General features: G+C 38.5%; 1 protein-coding gene across 1 annotated transcript; it reads right to left on the bottom strand.

Moving 5' to 3' along the window:
* Window positions 1–7,235: 7,235 nt before the first annotated feature.
* LOC106000472 (checkpoint protein HUS1-like) lies at window positions 7,236–17,643 on the bottom strand. Its single transcript, XM_013035744.1, has 8 exons — window positions 17,586–17,643; window positions 16,096–16,223; window positions 15,842–16,018; window positions 13,923–14,030; window positions 12,683–12,757; window positions 9,530–9,629; window positions 8,670–8,789; window positions 7,236–7,318 (listed from the first exon to the last, which is right to left on the bottom strand). The coding sequence occupies exons 1-8, from the start codon at window positions 17,641–17,643 to the stop codon at window positions 7,236–7,238; spliced, it is 849 nt and encodes a 282-aa protein (XP_012891198.1).
* Between the last annotated feature and the right edge of the window lie 311 nt (window positions 17,644–17,954).

The following is a 17,954-nucleotide window of genomic DNA, read 5'->3' as shown; positions in this document are numbered from 1 at the left end:
TAAACATGAGTCTCTGGATGTGATCACAAGACTACACCAAGATGTAGCTCTATAAGGATCCTGACAGGGAGTGTGGCAGAGGTGCAAAAGCTATTCTGAACACAAAGAAAATGCAACACAAAATGATGGACAATTTCCTCATGACAAAGACCAAGTTCCTGTTTATCTACAGGAAACTCAAAAATAACAACCATGAAATTATAGACTCCTTCTGAAAAATTCAGTGATTCTCTCTGGATACTTGAGGAAATATTGTAGATAACATTTACAGAATGGTGACGATGGGGAGATTAGCCTGGGAACTGATATTGTAAAGGGGCTCTCTCTTATCTCTCTTACAGCAGGACCATTCCCAAGGTCTGTCAAAATATAGTGCCAAGAGTTCCATAATCAAAAATTTTCACAAGTATTTTAAGCAATGGTTCCTCACCTATACTGGACCCTGAGTCTGATGTGTCCTCTCTTGTGCAGTAAAAAATACTGACAGCATGAAAATAACTATTGATCATCTGACAGCTAGGGAAGAAAACCCTTAAACATTAACCAAATGAGATACATTAAAGGGTGGTTATGTCAGAATTTAAAAAATGGCTCTAAACCTTAGTTTTCTCCTACTTCATATATGTCCTGTGCCCCCTCTCATTAAGTAGAGGAGTCTATTTTTGAAGAGGTGCTACTCATATGGCGGATGGATTTGCAAAAGTGCTTATACATATGGGTTTGCTCACTTTTGCTTATCTTGATACTTCTCCTTGCTCCCATGTGAAGTATCCTGGCCTAGTCTGCTAAAGGAAAAGACATAGACGACTGATTTTTTCCAAAGGGCCAACTACCTCCAGGAAGAATCTTCCATAAAATCAACTATCTATGCTGGGCACCAGTGGCTCACGCCTATAATCCTAGCTACTCAGGAGGCTGAGATCTGAGGATCACGGTTCAAAGCTAGCATAGGCAGGAAACTCTGTGAGACTCTCATCTCTAGTAAACAATTCAGAAAACTGGAAGTGGCATTGTGGCTCAAGCATTCACCTTGAGCTGAAGAGCTCAGGGACAGCGCCCAGGCCCAGAGTTCAAGCCCCACGACCAACCAAAAAAAAAAAAACAACTATCTATGACACATCTATGAACTCATTTATAATGAGCACATTGGGACCAGCTGAGACCTAAAAACTATGAGCTAAATTCATGCATGTGTGTTAAGGCACAAGGTTTAGAGTAAATCTGTTAATATAGGAATAGATTACTGGGCTGGGAAGGTGGCTCAGTGGTAGAGTGCTTGCCTTACATGCCTGAGGCCCTGGGTTCTATTCCTCAGCACCACATAAGAAAAAAGAAAAAATCCAGAAGTGGCGCTGGGGCTCAATTGGTAGAGCGCTAGCCTTGAGCTGAAGAGCTGAGGGACAGCGCCCAGGCTCAGAGTTCAGGCCCACGACCGGACTCCCCCCCCAAAAAAAAGGAATAGATTACTGATAGAATACCAGTGTATTCCAAAGGCCTTTAGCAATTTTCTAAGCCAGCACTTATATATTTGGTGATACTGAGTGTATCATAAGTTAACATCGTTAGCTAGTCTCAATCACCACACCTAGCTCTACCATGCACATCAATTTAATGATCATTCACACGAATGTAGCATTATGCTAGGACATCCTCGTGTCTATATTGTGTACTGGGTAAACAACCTTGTCTTGGCTTACAGTTTCAGTTAGCTGTCTCTCTCTGCACTATGAATAATGACTTCTCCACCTGGTATTTGTCAAGAGAACTTGGGCCATGTTCCACCTTTAGAATTACTGTTACCTTCCATGTGCTATATACTTGTTGAATTTCAGTCAGTAGATACACAATAAGGGTTGGTGATGAGACCAATCAAAGCTTGCAAAATGACCCTAGAGAAAACATATTTTCCCTAGGCCAAGAATATGCAATTATTTCTTAGAAATTACCACAGCATTCTCACGTTCTCATTCTGGGGAGCTTCAAGTAGGAGAATAATATATAGAAAAGAGGGAAGGACTTGAAAGAGTCTTTATAAATCATATCTATGGGGAAAGGAATGAGCATGAGAGACAGAAAGGAAGCAATTTTGTGAAAGTTGGAGGATTAGCAGATGGGAGGAAAAGTATGAAAGGACAAACAGCATCAAAACGTTACATCTGTGAATAAAGATGGCAACCTGAATTCACTTGAAAGTTGATGTATAATAGAGGTTAAGCATTTGGGAAAGGTGAGAGTATGTGAGGATGTCAATCTGATTAAAGTATAGTGTGTATATGCATGGAATGCCATGATGAATATCATGTATATGGTTAAGTCCTTAGGAACAATGGTTATACACTATAACATAAACTAGGAATTTCAAAATATTCTGTCTGCAATAATGCAAGGGGTAGAAGGATGGAGTAATAAGGTCAAAATGCTAGGTGTACAAATGTGAAAATTGAACAGCATAGCTTACTGAGATTTGTTTGGGAATCGGATAAGGAAGAGAGAGTGACATAAGGGCTAATTCTGATCAAGGTATATCCTATTCATATATAGACAAGTCAAAAATTTCTTAAAATTAATTTTTAAGTGGGTCATCAGTGGCTCCTATCTATAATCCTAGCTATTCAGGAGACTGAAGTCTGAGGACTGTGTTTTAAAGCCAGCAGGGACAGGAAAGTCCATGAAACTTGTATCTCCAAGTAATCACCAAAATATGCCAGAAGTAGAGTTTTGGCTCAAGTGGTACAGCTCTAGCCTTGAGCAAAAAAAGCTCAGAGACTGCACTCCAGCAGAGTTGAAGCACTAGGACCAGCATAAAAAATAACTATTTAAATTAAAAAGATGAGGGAACCCAGAGTTTCCTAGAAAGAAACTCATCCATTTAGGAATTTGTGGCTGGCTATGATAGCACACCAGGTGCCTATTCTTCATGAAAGGGAAAGAACAACAGGGAAAATACTAACAGTGTAGGCTTAGCTGTTGGAGTGACAGTGAGGAAATGTACTAGTCAGTCAGTATGGGACACTGACATTGCTTACAGAATTCTGGTCACTGATGCTGCTAGCAGAATCACAAGTTAGACTCCACTGGTCGCACTCCAGGGTTTCACTAGCTTGCATTTTAAAATGTTCCTGAAGTCTGGCAAACCAATTCCAAGGCTTCTTAACTTCACATTCAAGTGTCCCAGCAGTCACCCCTCTTCTAGTGCCAATTTTACATATCAGTCAGACATTGCATTGCTGTGATACAATAATGAGAAAAGATTCCTAGTTTCCTAGGTTCCACACTATTATGGGAAGAAGTTGCTGCAGACCACAGCGGCTCACATCATAGCAGCCAGGAAGAACAAAGGGAGACAGAGAGAATTGAGGACAAAATATATCTACCCAGAAACCAACTTCTACAATGTAAGACCTTTTTTGTGGCTTTTGGAAAGTGAATACACATAGGAGCATGTCCAAACAGTGGTTGTATGAAGTGAAGTATATAGTCTTCCCTGGCTAAGCCCATATAACTCAACAGTGAGACTTCTCAGTCCCCCATTAACATTTTGGACAATAAGGCTGTCATGAGCATCCCTGAGAAATAAACTTCTTCCCGAGAGGAGCTCTGTGTCCTTACCATTCTCAACATGCTGCTGCTATGCATCTATTGTGTTTACTAGTAAAAGACCCAGGGACATGTGTAAGCACAGAAACTCCACTAAAGTGCATGAATTATTAATGAATGATGATTTTTGTGATAAACAACCGAGTGTCCTATAATTGGTAATGGCTGTACATAGGAGACTGTATATTGTTCTGGGCCTTTTTCTTATTATTTGTTTGGTGGCACTGGAGATTAAACCCAAGGCCACATACTAACTGGGCTTGCTTGAGTAGATGGTGCTCTGTTATAATTGTTCAATAGGAAAGACATTCCACCTGTCACTTAGGACAAATGAGCCTCCAGAGTCTCACAACATTACATTGTGTGTGTGTGTGTGTGTGTGTGTGTGTGTGTGTGTGTGCATGTGCATGCGCACGCATGTGTGCTACCTCTGGAGATTGAACTCAGGAACTGGATGTTGTCCTTGAGCATTTTTCTCAAGGCTAGCACTCAACCACTGAAGCCACATGTCCATTTCCAGCTCTTTGGGTGCTTACTTAGAAATAAGAGTCTCAAGGACTTTCCTTCCCAGCCTGGCTTTGATGTATGATGCTCAGATCTCAGATCTCAGTAGCTTTCAGGCATAAACCACCTATTTCATATTTTTGACATAACAAAATTGTGTGCTCTTTAAAGTGGCAAATGTCCCTGTAGAAGTTTCTTGAGGAAAGCTGAATATGAACAGCAGAACACCAGTGAAAAGCCATGACACTTTGTGAAGTTTCATGCTGCCCTCTGACTCCTCTACACATAAGTACAAAAACACAACCAGAAGCTCAAGATTTATTCCTGACTCTTGTTTATGTATTGTCACATGTGTAGAAAAGGCACCTTACTTATACAAACCACATACCATTTTGTCTTTGTAAGGAAGATGATCCTAAAGGCCATTTCTTGTGAATGGAAATATATACAATACAAATTTTAGGTGTTTATGCATAGGTATTTCTTAATTGCTTAAACTTAAAAAAATACTAGGCTATGGACAAAATGCTGTGTGGTCATAGGTCACAAGATAGCACCACAGCATTCTGAGCAACACTGAACAAAACTCCCTGAGTTATAGGAGGCAGTCAAAGCAACGGGGCCTCTGCATAATGCCATTGTTTTACAACTATGGAGCAGCATAAAATACATTGCAAAAAAATACATTACAGAAAAAGTCAGATAAGGTGATGTTAGGAAAATGAACCCTAAGATATATATTTAAATGTTTTTTCTTTCATGCATTTGTTTCTAATTTATTTATAAGATTATTTCTTAGTTGCTTTGTATGTCCCTCCCCCACAGTATAACCCCTGCTTTCACTGTATTTGATGTCGGTATACTTTGTGGAGGGGAAGGGGAAAAACAAGTCGTTTAAATAAGTATACAGGTGGACCCGTTGCAACGATAAGTCCACGTTGTCATGTTGAAAACGAACTTTACAACTTTGGTGGGGGGGGAGGGTTGGGTGGGGGGGCAGGGGGAAGATGGGAAGGGATGGGAAGGGGAAACAAAGGAGGAGGCTACAATGCTTGATAAGAAATGTACTCATTATCTTGCCCATGTAATTGTAACCCCTCTGTACGGTATTTTCACAATAAAAAATAAATTAAAAAATATATTACAAAAATTGGCACTTTTTGCAGTGGCACCGCTTTCCCACAAATATTACAAAATGCAGATATACATAATTTGCAACATAGAAATAGGCCATTGAGCACTGAATACCTAACTGTGTTAGGTAGCAAGTACTATTAACAGTGTTGGAGAAGCTGTGTCTCTAGCAGGCTAACTTGCCTAAAATGAGCAGTCTAGAAAGAACCAGACTCTAGCTCTCAGGTTTTAAGAGTGTGTAAGTCAGCATCTTCTTAACTACTAAACTGCCTATATTTATCAGATTGCTTCATTAGAGAATACTACAGGCACACAGGACCTAGACTCCTGTCATGACGCTACTCGCCATTACTCTTGGTTATCCATTGTTATTGTACATTGAATAGTTATTTGTGTAGTCCTATGGTTTAGTTGATTTCCCCCCAGGATGCCTTAGACTAAATAATGGAACACTCAGTTCTCAGTACAAAACATTGTGTCATAGAATCTTTGGAGCCTTATTCCCTGCTATTCTGTAGACGTTGGCTGTCCTCCATAGGCCTATGTATAAAATGAAATTAGGTCATGGTAGAGGGGCTGGAAGTGGATACTTGGACTAACGTTGTTCTTCTGTGATTCTCTGTTTTTAGTCTGTCATGAGGAAAACCTCAAAGGGAAAGTCTCTCTAGTATTGTAGATAATATTGATGATAGAATTTTAGGTCTCTAAGATAAAAGCACACACAGTAGATAAACTAAGAGAGACCATGCAAAATGATCCAAGATATATTTAAGGAATTTTCAAGAAAGTCAGGACTTCATTAAAAAAATTAGGAATAATGTAAATACTTGAACAAGGGGCTGTTAATAGCTGTAATAGTAGAAAATCCCCCAAACCTGCTATGTTCTTCCATGACATGCTGCCTAACCACAAGCCCAAAGCAATAGTGCAAGTGAACATGCACTCCCAAATTATAGAAAAACTTCCTATTTATAAATTTATTGTCTCCAGTATTTTGTCACAGTGTCAGAAAATGACAAATTGGTTACTGATGAGAAGATATTCTTCAGTGTAGTGCTGCCTTATTAGTTCAAGTTCAAGCTGAAGTATTCTATACCTGGTATAATATGAGCATGACATAAGAGTTTAATTCTTGACTCCTGAAAACAAGCATATGCTGTAGAAAATAAGCTTAGCATATAATATTTAAGAAACTAAAAAGAATATCCTAAGGAGAAATACTCAAAGCATATATTAATATATATCTTTTTTATTATATGGTCATGTAAAACATGCTTTATCACAGAATTGGTTATGCAATTGTAAAAAAAACACAAATGCTCATATACTAAAAAACATAAAAATAGACAAGTTAAATGTGTGATGTATATCACCCTGGTATTCTTTGATCATACTACAAATAACAACATCTAAATTTCATTTAATACTTCACATTAATTCATTCACATCTTATATCAGTATATTACTGGTCTATAAAAATGTTTATACAGTACAAAATATTATATTAAGACACATAGATCAGCTAACCAATTTACTAACATTTCATATTTAGGTCCTTTTGTTTTTTTTCCATAAAAGGCACTAGACAAGCTCTGATTATACTCTTTGCTCAGGAGGATTAAGTCAAAGGGAACACACATTTTCAGGGTTTCCACACATAGAATAAATGACAACCTAGACTCCAGCAAAGTGAAACAATTCATATCACAACTGGCACAAAGGAAAATAAGGTTTGAAAATTCTAGCTAGCTATTCTTCATGCTGTAAAACAAGAACACCACAGAACACCACAAAAATCCCAGACATGAGTAACCTCAAATTTTCATGTTTATCCAACTGTTTAATTAATTAATTTAATTTGTAATAAGAACACTTAAAAGGAAAAAGAAATATGCTACAGAGCTCATTGGTGCTGTGAAGTCATATGAGGAAGAATACATCAGGGCACAGCCTTTCCCGCCATGACAGATGGCTGCCCTCACAAACTTTGTGAGACTTTGTTAGTGTAAGGCCGGGATGAAATACTTGACAGAGAAAATTTCATAAAGGAATTCAAAATAAGAAATTCTGTTCCTCACCATGTCTGCAGAGAAGAAAAAATCACGAATTTAAAGACCCATTGTGACATACATATATGAATTCCACCCATCAGAACAGTATTGCCACTATGGAACCAGAGTGATAATAAGTACTTTGCTTGGTCACTGAAGAATTCACATAACAGAGAACTGCCAACTCCCAGAGGAAGAATGCAAGAAGATGACTGAAGCAGCCAAAGGCATATAGAAAACAAGCTCCCTGGGAAAACACATTTCCCCAAATCGCTATGCTTTGCCAGTGCAAGATGGAAGTGTATAGAGAAGAGTGCAGTGCACCTGAGACCTTGCATATAGGCACATGCCCATCTAACACTGTCCAAGTCCTGACACAATGGCCCTTCCCTGGTCTCTCCTCTCTGTTACCTTCCGTGCTTTCTCTTTGTCTCTTTCTTAGAGAAAGGCTGATAGTCCACATAGCCAACAAGATTCTCCTTTTACTCCATGGTGTACTAAAGTACTGAGCTGCAATTTCAGACCATTCTCCTCAGTTTGGCTCACTGATTGGTACAAAATTACCTGCAGAGCCACCCCACAGAGAGAAGACATCAAAATACTTGGTCAGTTTCCTTCAGGTTGCATGGGCTTTGGAGAAAGAGACTAAAAGCACCTTGGAAAGCTCCTGACAAGATGTCTTGCTCAAGGGTAGTCTGTAGATGGCAAGGCCAGGGCATGTGTTGACCTCAGATTGATGACCAAAGCAGACTGGGGTTATAAGCTTTATGAATCAGAGCCCAAACAGGAGATTTAGGCAGTGAGCTCAAGCCAAATGTGAACAAAAATAGGTATGACCTCAAAAGCAGAATCAGACCTAAGCAAAACTGTCTGAATCTGAGTGTGCAGAGTCTGACAAACCTGGAAAGCATGGATGATCTAGCTCTCCTCTTCTCAGCATCTCTGAAGGTAGAGTTAAATCACTACAGTAAAGTGAGGCAGCTCTTTGACAACCAGGGGTAGTGGCTAGTGCCTCTCAATTACTTATCAAGCACCCCAAGTTTGCTCCTCTGTTGCCATGTCTAAGAAATTCTGAATTCAGAAAACTTTAAAAGACTGCTCAAGAAAGATGTGGTACTCAAAACTTCTTATTTTGTATTTATGAAACTCAATGCAATATTTGACTATTGGAAACTTACTTCTCTGATATATGCAAAAGAATACAGTGAAGAGCCAGGTGATGGTGGCTCACACCTGTAATCCTAGCTACTCAGGATGCTGAGACCTGAAAATCATGGTTCAAAGTGATAGAGCACTCACCTTGCGCTGAAGAGCTCAGGGACAGTGCCCAGGCCCAGAGTTCAAGCCCCATGACTGACAAAAAATACAGTGAAGCAAACTTACTGAATATGGCCTTTGTAGGATTATCTTGCACTCCTCCAAGGAAATGGAGTAGCTGATAGATATTTATGTGCATCTCAGCCATCTCTTCTAGGTGTCTGTCTTGAGAATCATTTTCAAGAGCTGAGTAATATAATTTTAAGCAATTTTTTTATATAACAGGAAGCCCAGAGAGACAACACACAGCTACCTAAATAACTGATTGACCTTACTCCTGCCTTCAGAATACTGAGTTTGAAAATGTCACCACTCATTAAATACACATTTGTTATATTCAACCTAATTATAATTGAGTAATATGTGCAATGGATCTTTACTTAAAATAGACCTCAGATTCATCTACTGGGACTTGACAAAGGCCTCAATTCCATCTCTATGTCAAAGAAAATTGTACTTGGTAATCCCTACAGATTTATATGCTTATATATATATATAGATAGATAGATAGATAGATAGATATAGATAGATATATAGTTAAGGCAAGACTTCTCATACGTAAGTGAATGGAAAAAGAAATTGGCCTTTCAGCTTCTGATAAAGAAACAGAATAACGTCTCATTTTGTGTTCATTGAAACTATCAAAATGAACTGGGCACTGGTGGCTCATGCCTGCATTTCTAGCTATTCAGGAGGCTGAGATATGAGGATTGAAGTTCAAAGCTAGCTCATGGAAAAAGTCCCTGTGAGACTTTTATTTTCAATTAATCACCAAAAAACCAGAAGTGGCACTATGACTCAAAGTAGTAGAGTGCCATTCATGAGCACAAAAGTTTAGAGACAGTGCCCAGGCCCTGAATTTAAGACTATGACTGACAAAAATAAAAAATGAAATAATTTTAAAAATAAGCCATAATAAAACTTACCTAAAGGAGGATTTCCAAGATCTTGAAAATAAGTGGTTACACTTACTAATTCATTTTCCATCTTCAGGTTCAATTCTCCATTTTGGTTTGCTTCAATAATCTAGAAATTAAGTATTATAAAAGGGTCTTAAAATAAAAAAGAAACACAAAATAGAAAAATATATGGATCAGTCTCCTCAAGCCAATTGAAAAGGTACTCCTGTCAGACCTACAACCCTCAGAAGCCACCAAGATAGAGCTGTGTCAAGAAGAAAGGGAAGATAACACATGGAAACTCGCAACTCAGAAATCTCTCAAATCCAACACAGGCAGAGAGAATGTTCCCAGTGCAAAACTCAGCAGAAAAATGTGAACCACAGGAGTGGAAGGCTTCTTCCTTGGAGACTGTGAGACAGATGAGTGCTCTGTAGGCATGGGCAGAGTGATCAGAGCTCCCTTATACCATGAGGCACTGCTTAGGCACAGAGCCAAGAAAGGGTGCCCAGTGAGCAGGCCAGATACACTTGGAGTTCAGGGAAGGATGGTTACAAAAAGGGAAAAGAAATAATGATTCTTCAAAAGTGCCAGTTAGGTGACTCCAAAAGATTCTGAGTGCCTTTATAATTGGTGTATTCACAGTGTAAAGAAATTATGAAGCTAAAAATTTATCTTGGTCCATTACCAAATCGACAATGAAACCACCTTCTAAAACTTCTGAAAGAATTTCAGTAATGGACTGTGACTGAAAAGTACCCTAGATAAGTGCCCAGTAAATAAGTGGGCTAAAGACATAAAGAGAAACTTCTCTGAAGAGGAAATAGGAATAGCCAATAGAAATATGAAAAAATGTTCAACTTCTCTAGCCATAAAATAAAGGCAAATCAAAACAAAATTGAGATACCACCTCACCCCAGTTAGAATGGCTATAATCAAGAAATTTAATAACAACAAATGCTGGAGAGGATGTGGCCAAAAGGGGATGTGGGAATGTAAACTTATTCAACCACTTTGGAAAGCAGTATGGAGGATCCTCAAAAGACTCCACATAGAGCTCCCTTATGGCCCAGCAATCCCACTTTTGGGCATTTGCCCAAATGATCACAAACAAGACCACCCTAAAGCTACCAGCACAACTATGTTTATTGCAGCATTATTTACCATAGCTAAGATATAGAACCAATCAGTAGATGAATGGATCAAGAAAATCTGGTATATATACACAATGGAATTATATGCCTCCATCAGAAAGAATGACATTGCACCATTTGTTAGGAAATGGAAAGACTTGGAAAAATTATATTAAGTGAAGTAAGCCAGGCACAAAGAAACATAGGTCTCATAGTTTCCCTTATTTGCAATAACTAGTATGTGTCCGCAACAAGCAGAAAAGTTCAGATAAGATGATGTTAGGCGAAATGAACCCCAAGATAAGGACACAAGTGATTTTTTCTTTCTTGCTATTGTTTCTAACATATAAGGTGATTTATTTGTTACTTTGTATGTCCCTCCCCCACGTTATATCCCCTGTGTTCACTTTATTTGATGTTGGTATAATTTGGTGAGTGGAAAGGAAAAAACAAATTGAGTAAATAGGGATACTGGTGGACCTATTGCAACAAGGAGATGTACAAGACACTATGTTGAAAAAACGAACTTTAAAACTTTGGCTGGGGGCGGGGAGTGTAGCCGTGGAGATGGGAGGGCAGGGACTGTAGGGGAAACACAAAGGAGGAGGCAACAATGCTTGATAAGAAATGTACTCATTACCTTGCTTGTGTAATTGTGACTCCTCTGTATGGTATTTTCTCACTAAAAAACTTATTTAAAACAAAATATTGAGATTCCATCTCACCCCAGTTAGAATGGCTATAATCAAGAACTTTAACAACAACAGATGCTGGAAGGGATGTGGACAGAAGGGAACCTTACTTCATTGTTGGTGGGAGTGTAAACTTGTTCAACCACTTTGGAAAGCAGTATGGAAGTTCCTCAAAAGACTCCACATAGAGCTCCCCTATGACCCAGCAATCTCACTTTTGGGCATTTACCCAAATGATCTCAAACAAAACCATACTAAAGCTACCAGCACCACTATGTTTATTGCAGCATTATTTACCATAGCTAAGATATGGAACCAACCCAGATGCCCTGCAGGAGATGAATGGTTTCCCTTATTTGCAATAACTAGTATATATGTGGGAGCAGCAGAAAAGATCAAAAGCTATGTACAATGACCAGATAAGATGATGATAAGTGAAATGAACTCCAAGATAAGGACACAAGTGGTTTTTCCTTTCTTTCTATTGTTTCTAACATATTTATAAGGTACCATGTGATTTTTGTTTCTTTGTATGTTCTTCCCCACAGTATAATCCCTGTTTTCACTATATTTGATGTCAATGCTCTGCATCTTGTATATACACTTCTCTAATTTGTGGAAGGGAAGGGAAAAAACAAAATGTTTAAATAGGAATACAGGTTGACCCATTGTAACAATGAGATTTACAAGACACTATGTTGAAAAACAAACTTTACAATTAGGCAGGGGTGGGGTGAGGGGGGAGTGCAGTTGTGGAGGTGGGAGGGAAGGAATGGTAGGGGAAAAACAAAGGAGGAGGTAATAATGCTTGATAGGAAATGTACTCATGTAACTGTCACTCCCCTGTACAGTATTTTTAAAATAAAAATGTATTAAAAATAAACAATAATAGCAACTACTGCACACTCAGAAACCTTCCAATATTCTATACACAAATGTAGACTTTTATTTCTAGAAGAGTACCAAACTCTCTGTCATAGTTATACATTTAACAAATTACTTATTTAAAATATACTTTTGTGTTGGAAAATTATATTTCCAGATTCAGAAAGGTCTCAGGTGCTCTCGGGATGGAACAGCTGCAGTGTTTTTCCCTCCTTTTTCGAGTGCACACAGTACAGTTGAGGAGGAGACTGAGCCACCAAGTTTTCCTCACTTCTCTCCAATAAGTATCTACTCTTCATCCCTGCATCTTTGGCATCCCCTGGGACCTATTCAGAAGACCAGGACCTGGGCTGAGCTCACACCTTTGGTATAGCACGAACACCTTCATTCACAAGAAGCTGCCGTCACATAAAAGCAACCCAAGCAAGCTAGACCTCAGTCAATCCTTTTTCCTTTCCTTCATAACTTACAATGTGATTATTGATGTGTTTCATTTTTTCCACAAAATTCTTCAGAGTCTTCAAGACTGGTAAATAAATGCTAACCTATAATATAAATAAGAGAAATCACCAGTATTAAAAGTATTAGTATGTTCTAAAAATGACTTTACAAGGTTAAGAATTCTGAAGACACTGATTACAATTTTTGAACAAAATTCTTTTTAATATATGAAAGGTACTTTTGTAATTTCACTAGCTTACAAATGTTCAAGAATAATTAAAAAACAAATGCTTGTCTGTAGTGACCTATGCAATACCAAACCAAAGGCCTTTTTAAAATTTAATATGGGCTACATCATTTTAGATAAGACACCCATACACAAACTCAAAAAAAATGAGTCCAAGTACTAACAGAAAACCTTCCTCTGAGGAAGATTTCTAGACAAGAAATCAGGGCCTTATTTTCACATTCAGTGCAAAAATAAAGCAAGCAATTACTGAGAATGTGTTGCTAAAACTGCTTCACAAATTGCTGGCTTTTCACACAGTCAGTGATATCTCATGCTGTTAATCTTAATCACCAAGAAAGCTGAGATCTGAGGATCCCAGTTCTTAATCAGTTTATGCAGACAGTCCCACTACCCACTTATCTCCAATTACCCAGCAGAAAATGAGAAATGGAGATGTGGTTCAAATGGTAAAGCAGAAAAAAGTTTAAGCCCCAGTACTAGCATGGGAGGAAAATGTTGGCCTTTTACAATTCAGTGTAGATGTCTTCTAGTGAAAGTCAAGTAAACACTTTATTTACTGCATAGTTTTTATTTCCTCTTAAACAAATTGTGAGGTAGAGGTAGAGGACATTTTAGCATGATGTTTATTTTCAGTAGTTCTGTTTTTCCCAAGCAGGACATTTCACTCAAATTCTGTTATCAAATGGCTCTGTTTATACATCCTAGCATTAAGTCCTATAATTTCCAAATTGGTACCTAGCCCCAAAAGTCCTAATAAACACCAGCTTACTGAGAAAGCTATTCCATTTTGTATGTGTCCAGATTATTAAATTTCTATTCTTTATAACGGTGCTTAAAGGTGACACATAAATAACAAAAGACAAATATTCAGATTTCGTTTCCTAGAATATTCATTAAATATGAATATTATGTTCTTTTCAGAAAAATTTTTTCAATAAAATATTCTGAAAGGCCACAACCAGGGTATTCTTATCTTCCCTTAAATGTCATTAAACAACAGAATTTCAGGTATCACTTACATCCAAGTCTGGAACTATGGGTTCTTGTAGTTCAATCCAAAAATTTGTAGGGATAACCACTATGGGGAAGTAATATGTCATTGTGCGACTCCTGTTTGATTCAGGTAACTGCCATGAAAAGTTAAAATATTTGATGTTGTCAATATGTAACAAAACCAAAACCAATGAAATGAAGGCAAAAAATTGAAATACCATGTCTAAGTGGTATGTTCTCAATTCACTAACTCAGAATCTACTCAACACATATTGATATTTTGTCTATTCCACTCTGGGATGTGAGGAGCTGGTAACTGTACTGAATAAGACAAAAAGGTCCTGGATGTTCCAGTGGAAGGAAGGAAAATAGTAATAAAAATAGCAGACACAATGTGTAAGACACTCATTAGAGCACTGAAGAAAACACAGCAGAAACCAGGCTGAGGGAGGGGGTGGTTGCTATTCAATGAGAGCAAGAATGAACTATGTGAAAGCATGACACAAGAACTAGAGAAGCAGAGAGCCATGGGAAGATGGGATTGGTTAGCAGCCTTGAAGCAGGGAAGGGAATGACATACAAATCTGTGAGATGGAAAAGCAAATGAGCTATGCTCAGGAAAACCCAGAGATCATGTTTGTGCAAAAGATCAACATTGTGGTGATTTCTAAACTGCTGAAAGGATAAACTATGCTTAGTTTTTTCTTTGATTTTTTTATTAGGCCCACAGACCAAAGAACCACCTTGCTTGTCCTTAAGAAATTGTAAGAAATTTAATTTCACATGGATTTCTCTGATTTCCTCTAAGAACTTCCTTAGTGCAAAAAATTCAGAAAAAAAGATGAAAATGATGTCCTCTTTTCCCAACATATTAAGCCCAAATACAATACTTGTGAAATAAAATACATTAAATATGTAAGTAAGAATGGAAGGATCACAGAGGCATTCTGTTCAAAGAGGGGTTTTGGAGTGAAGGAAAGAGACTCCAATAAGCAGGCCCCAAACTGCCAGTCTGGAAACTGAGGAAGAATGTGTATCATCAGAGAACCAATGAGAAGGGTGTTCATTTGTGATCTGATTCTAAACTAGATCAGGCCATACACAGAAGGCTTTAATCACCATGTTAAGTCATAATTTTCCCCAGGAATAGTATTAATCAGTTTCTTCTGTGTCCTCAGATTCTATGGATTTGTGTACATTTATGTATTTAATATCTCTACATATTTTTACATACATAGTGAGTATGTTTGACTTGGGATTTTTATTATTTAAATATACACAGATTAAAAAATTAATTCCAGAATTGGTTATTAAAATGTATATCCACATCTAATAACTCAGAATGTACATTTACAAAGATCTTACTTTTAATTTAAAGGAATGAAATATTTTCAATGTTCCATTCAACTATTTAGAAATATTTTCACTGATACTTTATTGTTTTCTTTTTCTGAAAGGTCAGTGTATGATTATGTTAGCTTGGAAGATACAGCTCCACTATCTCTCTCAAATAGTTTTGGGCATTATTCATTGCTACTTAACTTTCAAGGTATTATGTAAAAATGCACTCAAACCATTGCAAAAAAATAATTTCATTATATTATTTTAAAATGCATGCTAAAAAGAGAAAGAAATATGAACTTCAGGCAGATGAGGTAGGATGAAATTTCAAAAGTGCAAACAGAAATTGTTTTCTACTACTAAAGAAAACAGAGATGCTGGGAGTTTTACTGTTTAGAAAGGGCAAAATCCAAGATGCATATTTTTCATCACATTTTTTAAATTAGAAGGATGAATAACAAACTCTGAGAAAATTTTATGTACCAGAGTCTTCATTAAAAATTAATTTTCAACAATATTAAAATACCAGACCCACAACTACTTACATTTCTTCCAAACCAAGACCCTTGCAAGAAATTACAGAAACCATTTTCCTTCTACTCACCTGCTTTATACAGAACTTGAGGATCCCAGAGTATTTATTAATGAACTTGATTCTCAAGGTTTCAGTACTGTGGGGAGTGTTCACCACTCGAGTTATGTTTTCCAATTGTACTTGTAAATATATCTCATTATACTCTGCAGAGATGCCTTGCATTTGAAATGTGCTGAAAAAATTCTCCTATGGGAAGCAAAGAAGCACATGTGAACGCTCAAGGGAAGTAGGTGGAGCATGGGGATGCTCAGGCTCCTGCTTACCTGTGGAAGCTCACACCACAAGCTTGCCCCTCCACTTTCTGGGCTCCCCAAAAGAATGAAGTTCAGTTTATCCGGGCAGATGTGGAGGATGCATCCTTTGGCAAGGTTGGTTAACATGTTAATGACTCCTAGAACAAAGAGTAAAAGAAGTTACTCATTCGCACATTCCCTATCCTAAGGGGCATTTTAGCTTGCAAAAGTTGGAGTTCGGCAAAGCTCAGCTTAGTATCCCCAGGAAAATACTTTGAAGTCATCTAGTGTCCCAACAAACTTAAGGAATTTAGCACCTTCCATCCATGCTCATTAAAGAAACTGAGGCTTAAGGAAGCCCTTAACTGGAAATCATACAATCCATGAAACTTAATTACCACTGGATACATGGCACAACACTGGAAGAAAGGTATGGCACCCAAGTTTCAACAGTCTGGGCTGAGGGGAAAATAGGGTCTGCCTGCAAAGGAATGACTACCAGAGATAAAGATTGTCAGTTTTTTTTTATTCTTTTTTTAAAATTTATTTTATTTTATTTGTGAACCTACTGTACAGAGGGGTTACAATTACATGGGCAGGATAATGCGTACATTTCTTACCAAGCATTGCAGCCTCCTCCTTTGTTTATCCTTCACATCCCTTCCCAGCCTCCCCCCTCCCCCCCAGTCCCAATCCTTCCCGCCCCCCCCCCGCACCAACATTGGAAAGCTCGTTTTCGACATGACAACTTATACTTCTCATTATCTTCCCCCTACGGTATATCCTCAGTTGTCACTGTATTTAACTTTGGTGCCCTGGTATTATATATACATTTACCTGAATTAGGGAAAGGAAGGGAAACAACAGAATGGTGAGACAAAGGACAGGGGAGGGGGGGGAACCAATATAACAGTGATATACACAAGACAATATGTTGGAACCGATCGGTACAACCTGGGGGGGGGCGTTGGAGGCGAGGGAAAGTAGGAGAAACTTGAGGGAAGGGGAAACAAGGTTGACAAGAAATGTGCTCATTACTCCTCTGTACATCACCTTGACAATTTAAAAAAAAGTTAAAAAAAAAAGATTTCCCGGCATGGGAGTAATTCTAGCTACTCAGGAGACTGAGATCTGATGATCGCGTTTCAAAGCCAGCTCCGGAAGGAAAGTCTGTTAAGACTCTTCAATTATCCACCAGAAAATCGGAAATGGGGCTGTGGCTCAAGGTGGTAAAGGGCTAGCCTTGAGCGGAAAAAGCTCAGGGGCAGTGTGATAGCTCCCAGACCAAGACTTAAAGCCCCAGAACCGACAAAAAAAAAAGAAAGAAAGAAAAAGAAAGAAAGAGAAAGAAAGAAAGGAAGGAAGGAAGGAAGGAAGGAAGGAAGGAAGGAAGGAAGGAGAGAGAGAAAGAGAGAGAGAAAGGAAGGAAGGAAGGAAGAAAAGAAAGAGTGAGAGAGAAAGAAAGAAAGAAAGAAAGAAAGAAAGAGAAAGGAGAAAAGAAAAGAAGAAAAAAAACATGCCGACTGGTGTAGTGAGAGAGAAATTGCGTGAGAGGAATGGAATTCCAGAAACTTCCATGGGCAGCGTCCCCAGCCTACTCTTCCTCTTTCATGCCTTCCTGGGTATAGAGTTCCAGAAACTTCCATCCACTGTAGCCTTTCTCCCAGCAGTGTCTACTTAAGCAGGCCTCACCCACCGCTAGGGCTGCCCCCTGCCGGGGTTGGGGGGTTGTCACCAACAACCTTCTTCCTCCTTCAAGGCCTCCCCAGCCCAGACTGCCTCCTTTAGGGCCCCCTGGCTCCCACAGTCCTCCCAGCTCACTCTTAAAGTCATCCAGGGAATGCTTGTCCACAATCTCGGCATTGAACCTCATAGCTGCGTCCGCCCAA

The sequence above is a fragment of the Dipodomys ordii genome, unplaced genomic scaffold (genome assembly GCF_000151885.1).
Source record: "Dipodomys ordii isolate 6190 unplaced genomic scaffold, Dord_2.0 Scaffold219, whole genome shotgun sequence".
Taxonomy (NCBI): Eukaryota; Metazoa; Chordata; class Mammalia; order Rodentia; family Heteromyidae; genus Dipodomys; species Dipodomys ordii.
This window is presented reverse-complemented; position numbering and strand designations above follow the sequence as displayed.

Excerpts from the sequence above, each read along its gene's own strand:
- LOC106000472 (XM_013035744.1), bottom strand. The coding sequence starts at position 17,643 with ATGGAAGTTTCTGGAATTCCATTCCTCTCACGCAATTTCTCTCTCACT. Across the intron at positions 16,019-16,095 it reads TGTGGTGTGAGCTTCCACAG|GAGAATTTTTTCAGCACATT; the intron begins GTAAGCAGGAGC and ends TGCTTCCCATAG. Across the intron at positions 8,790-9,529 it reads TCTTGGAAATCCTCCTTTAG|CTCTTGAAAATGATTCTCAA; the intron begins GTAAGTTTTATT and ends TATATTACTCAG.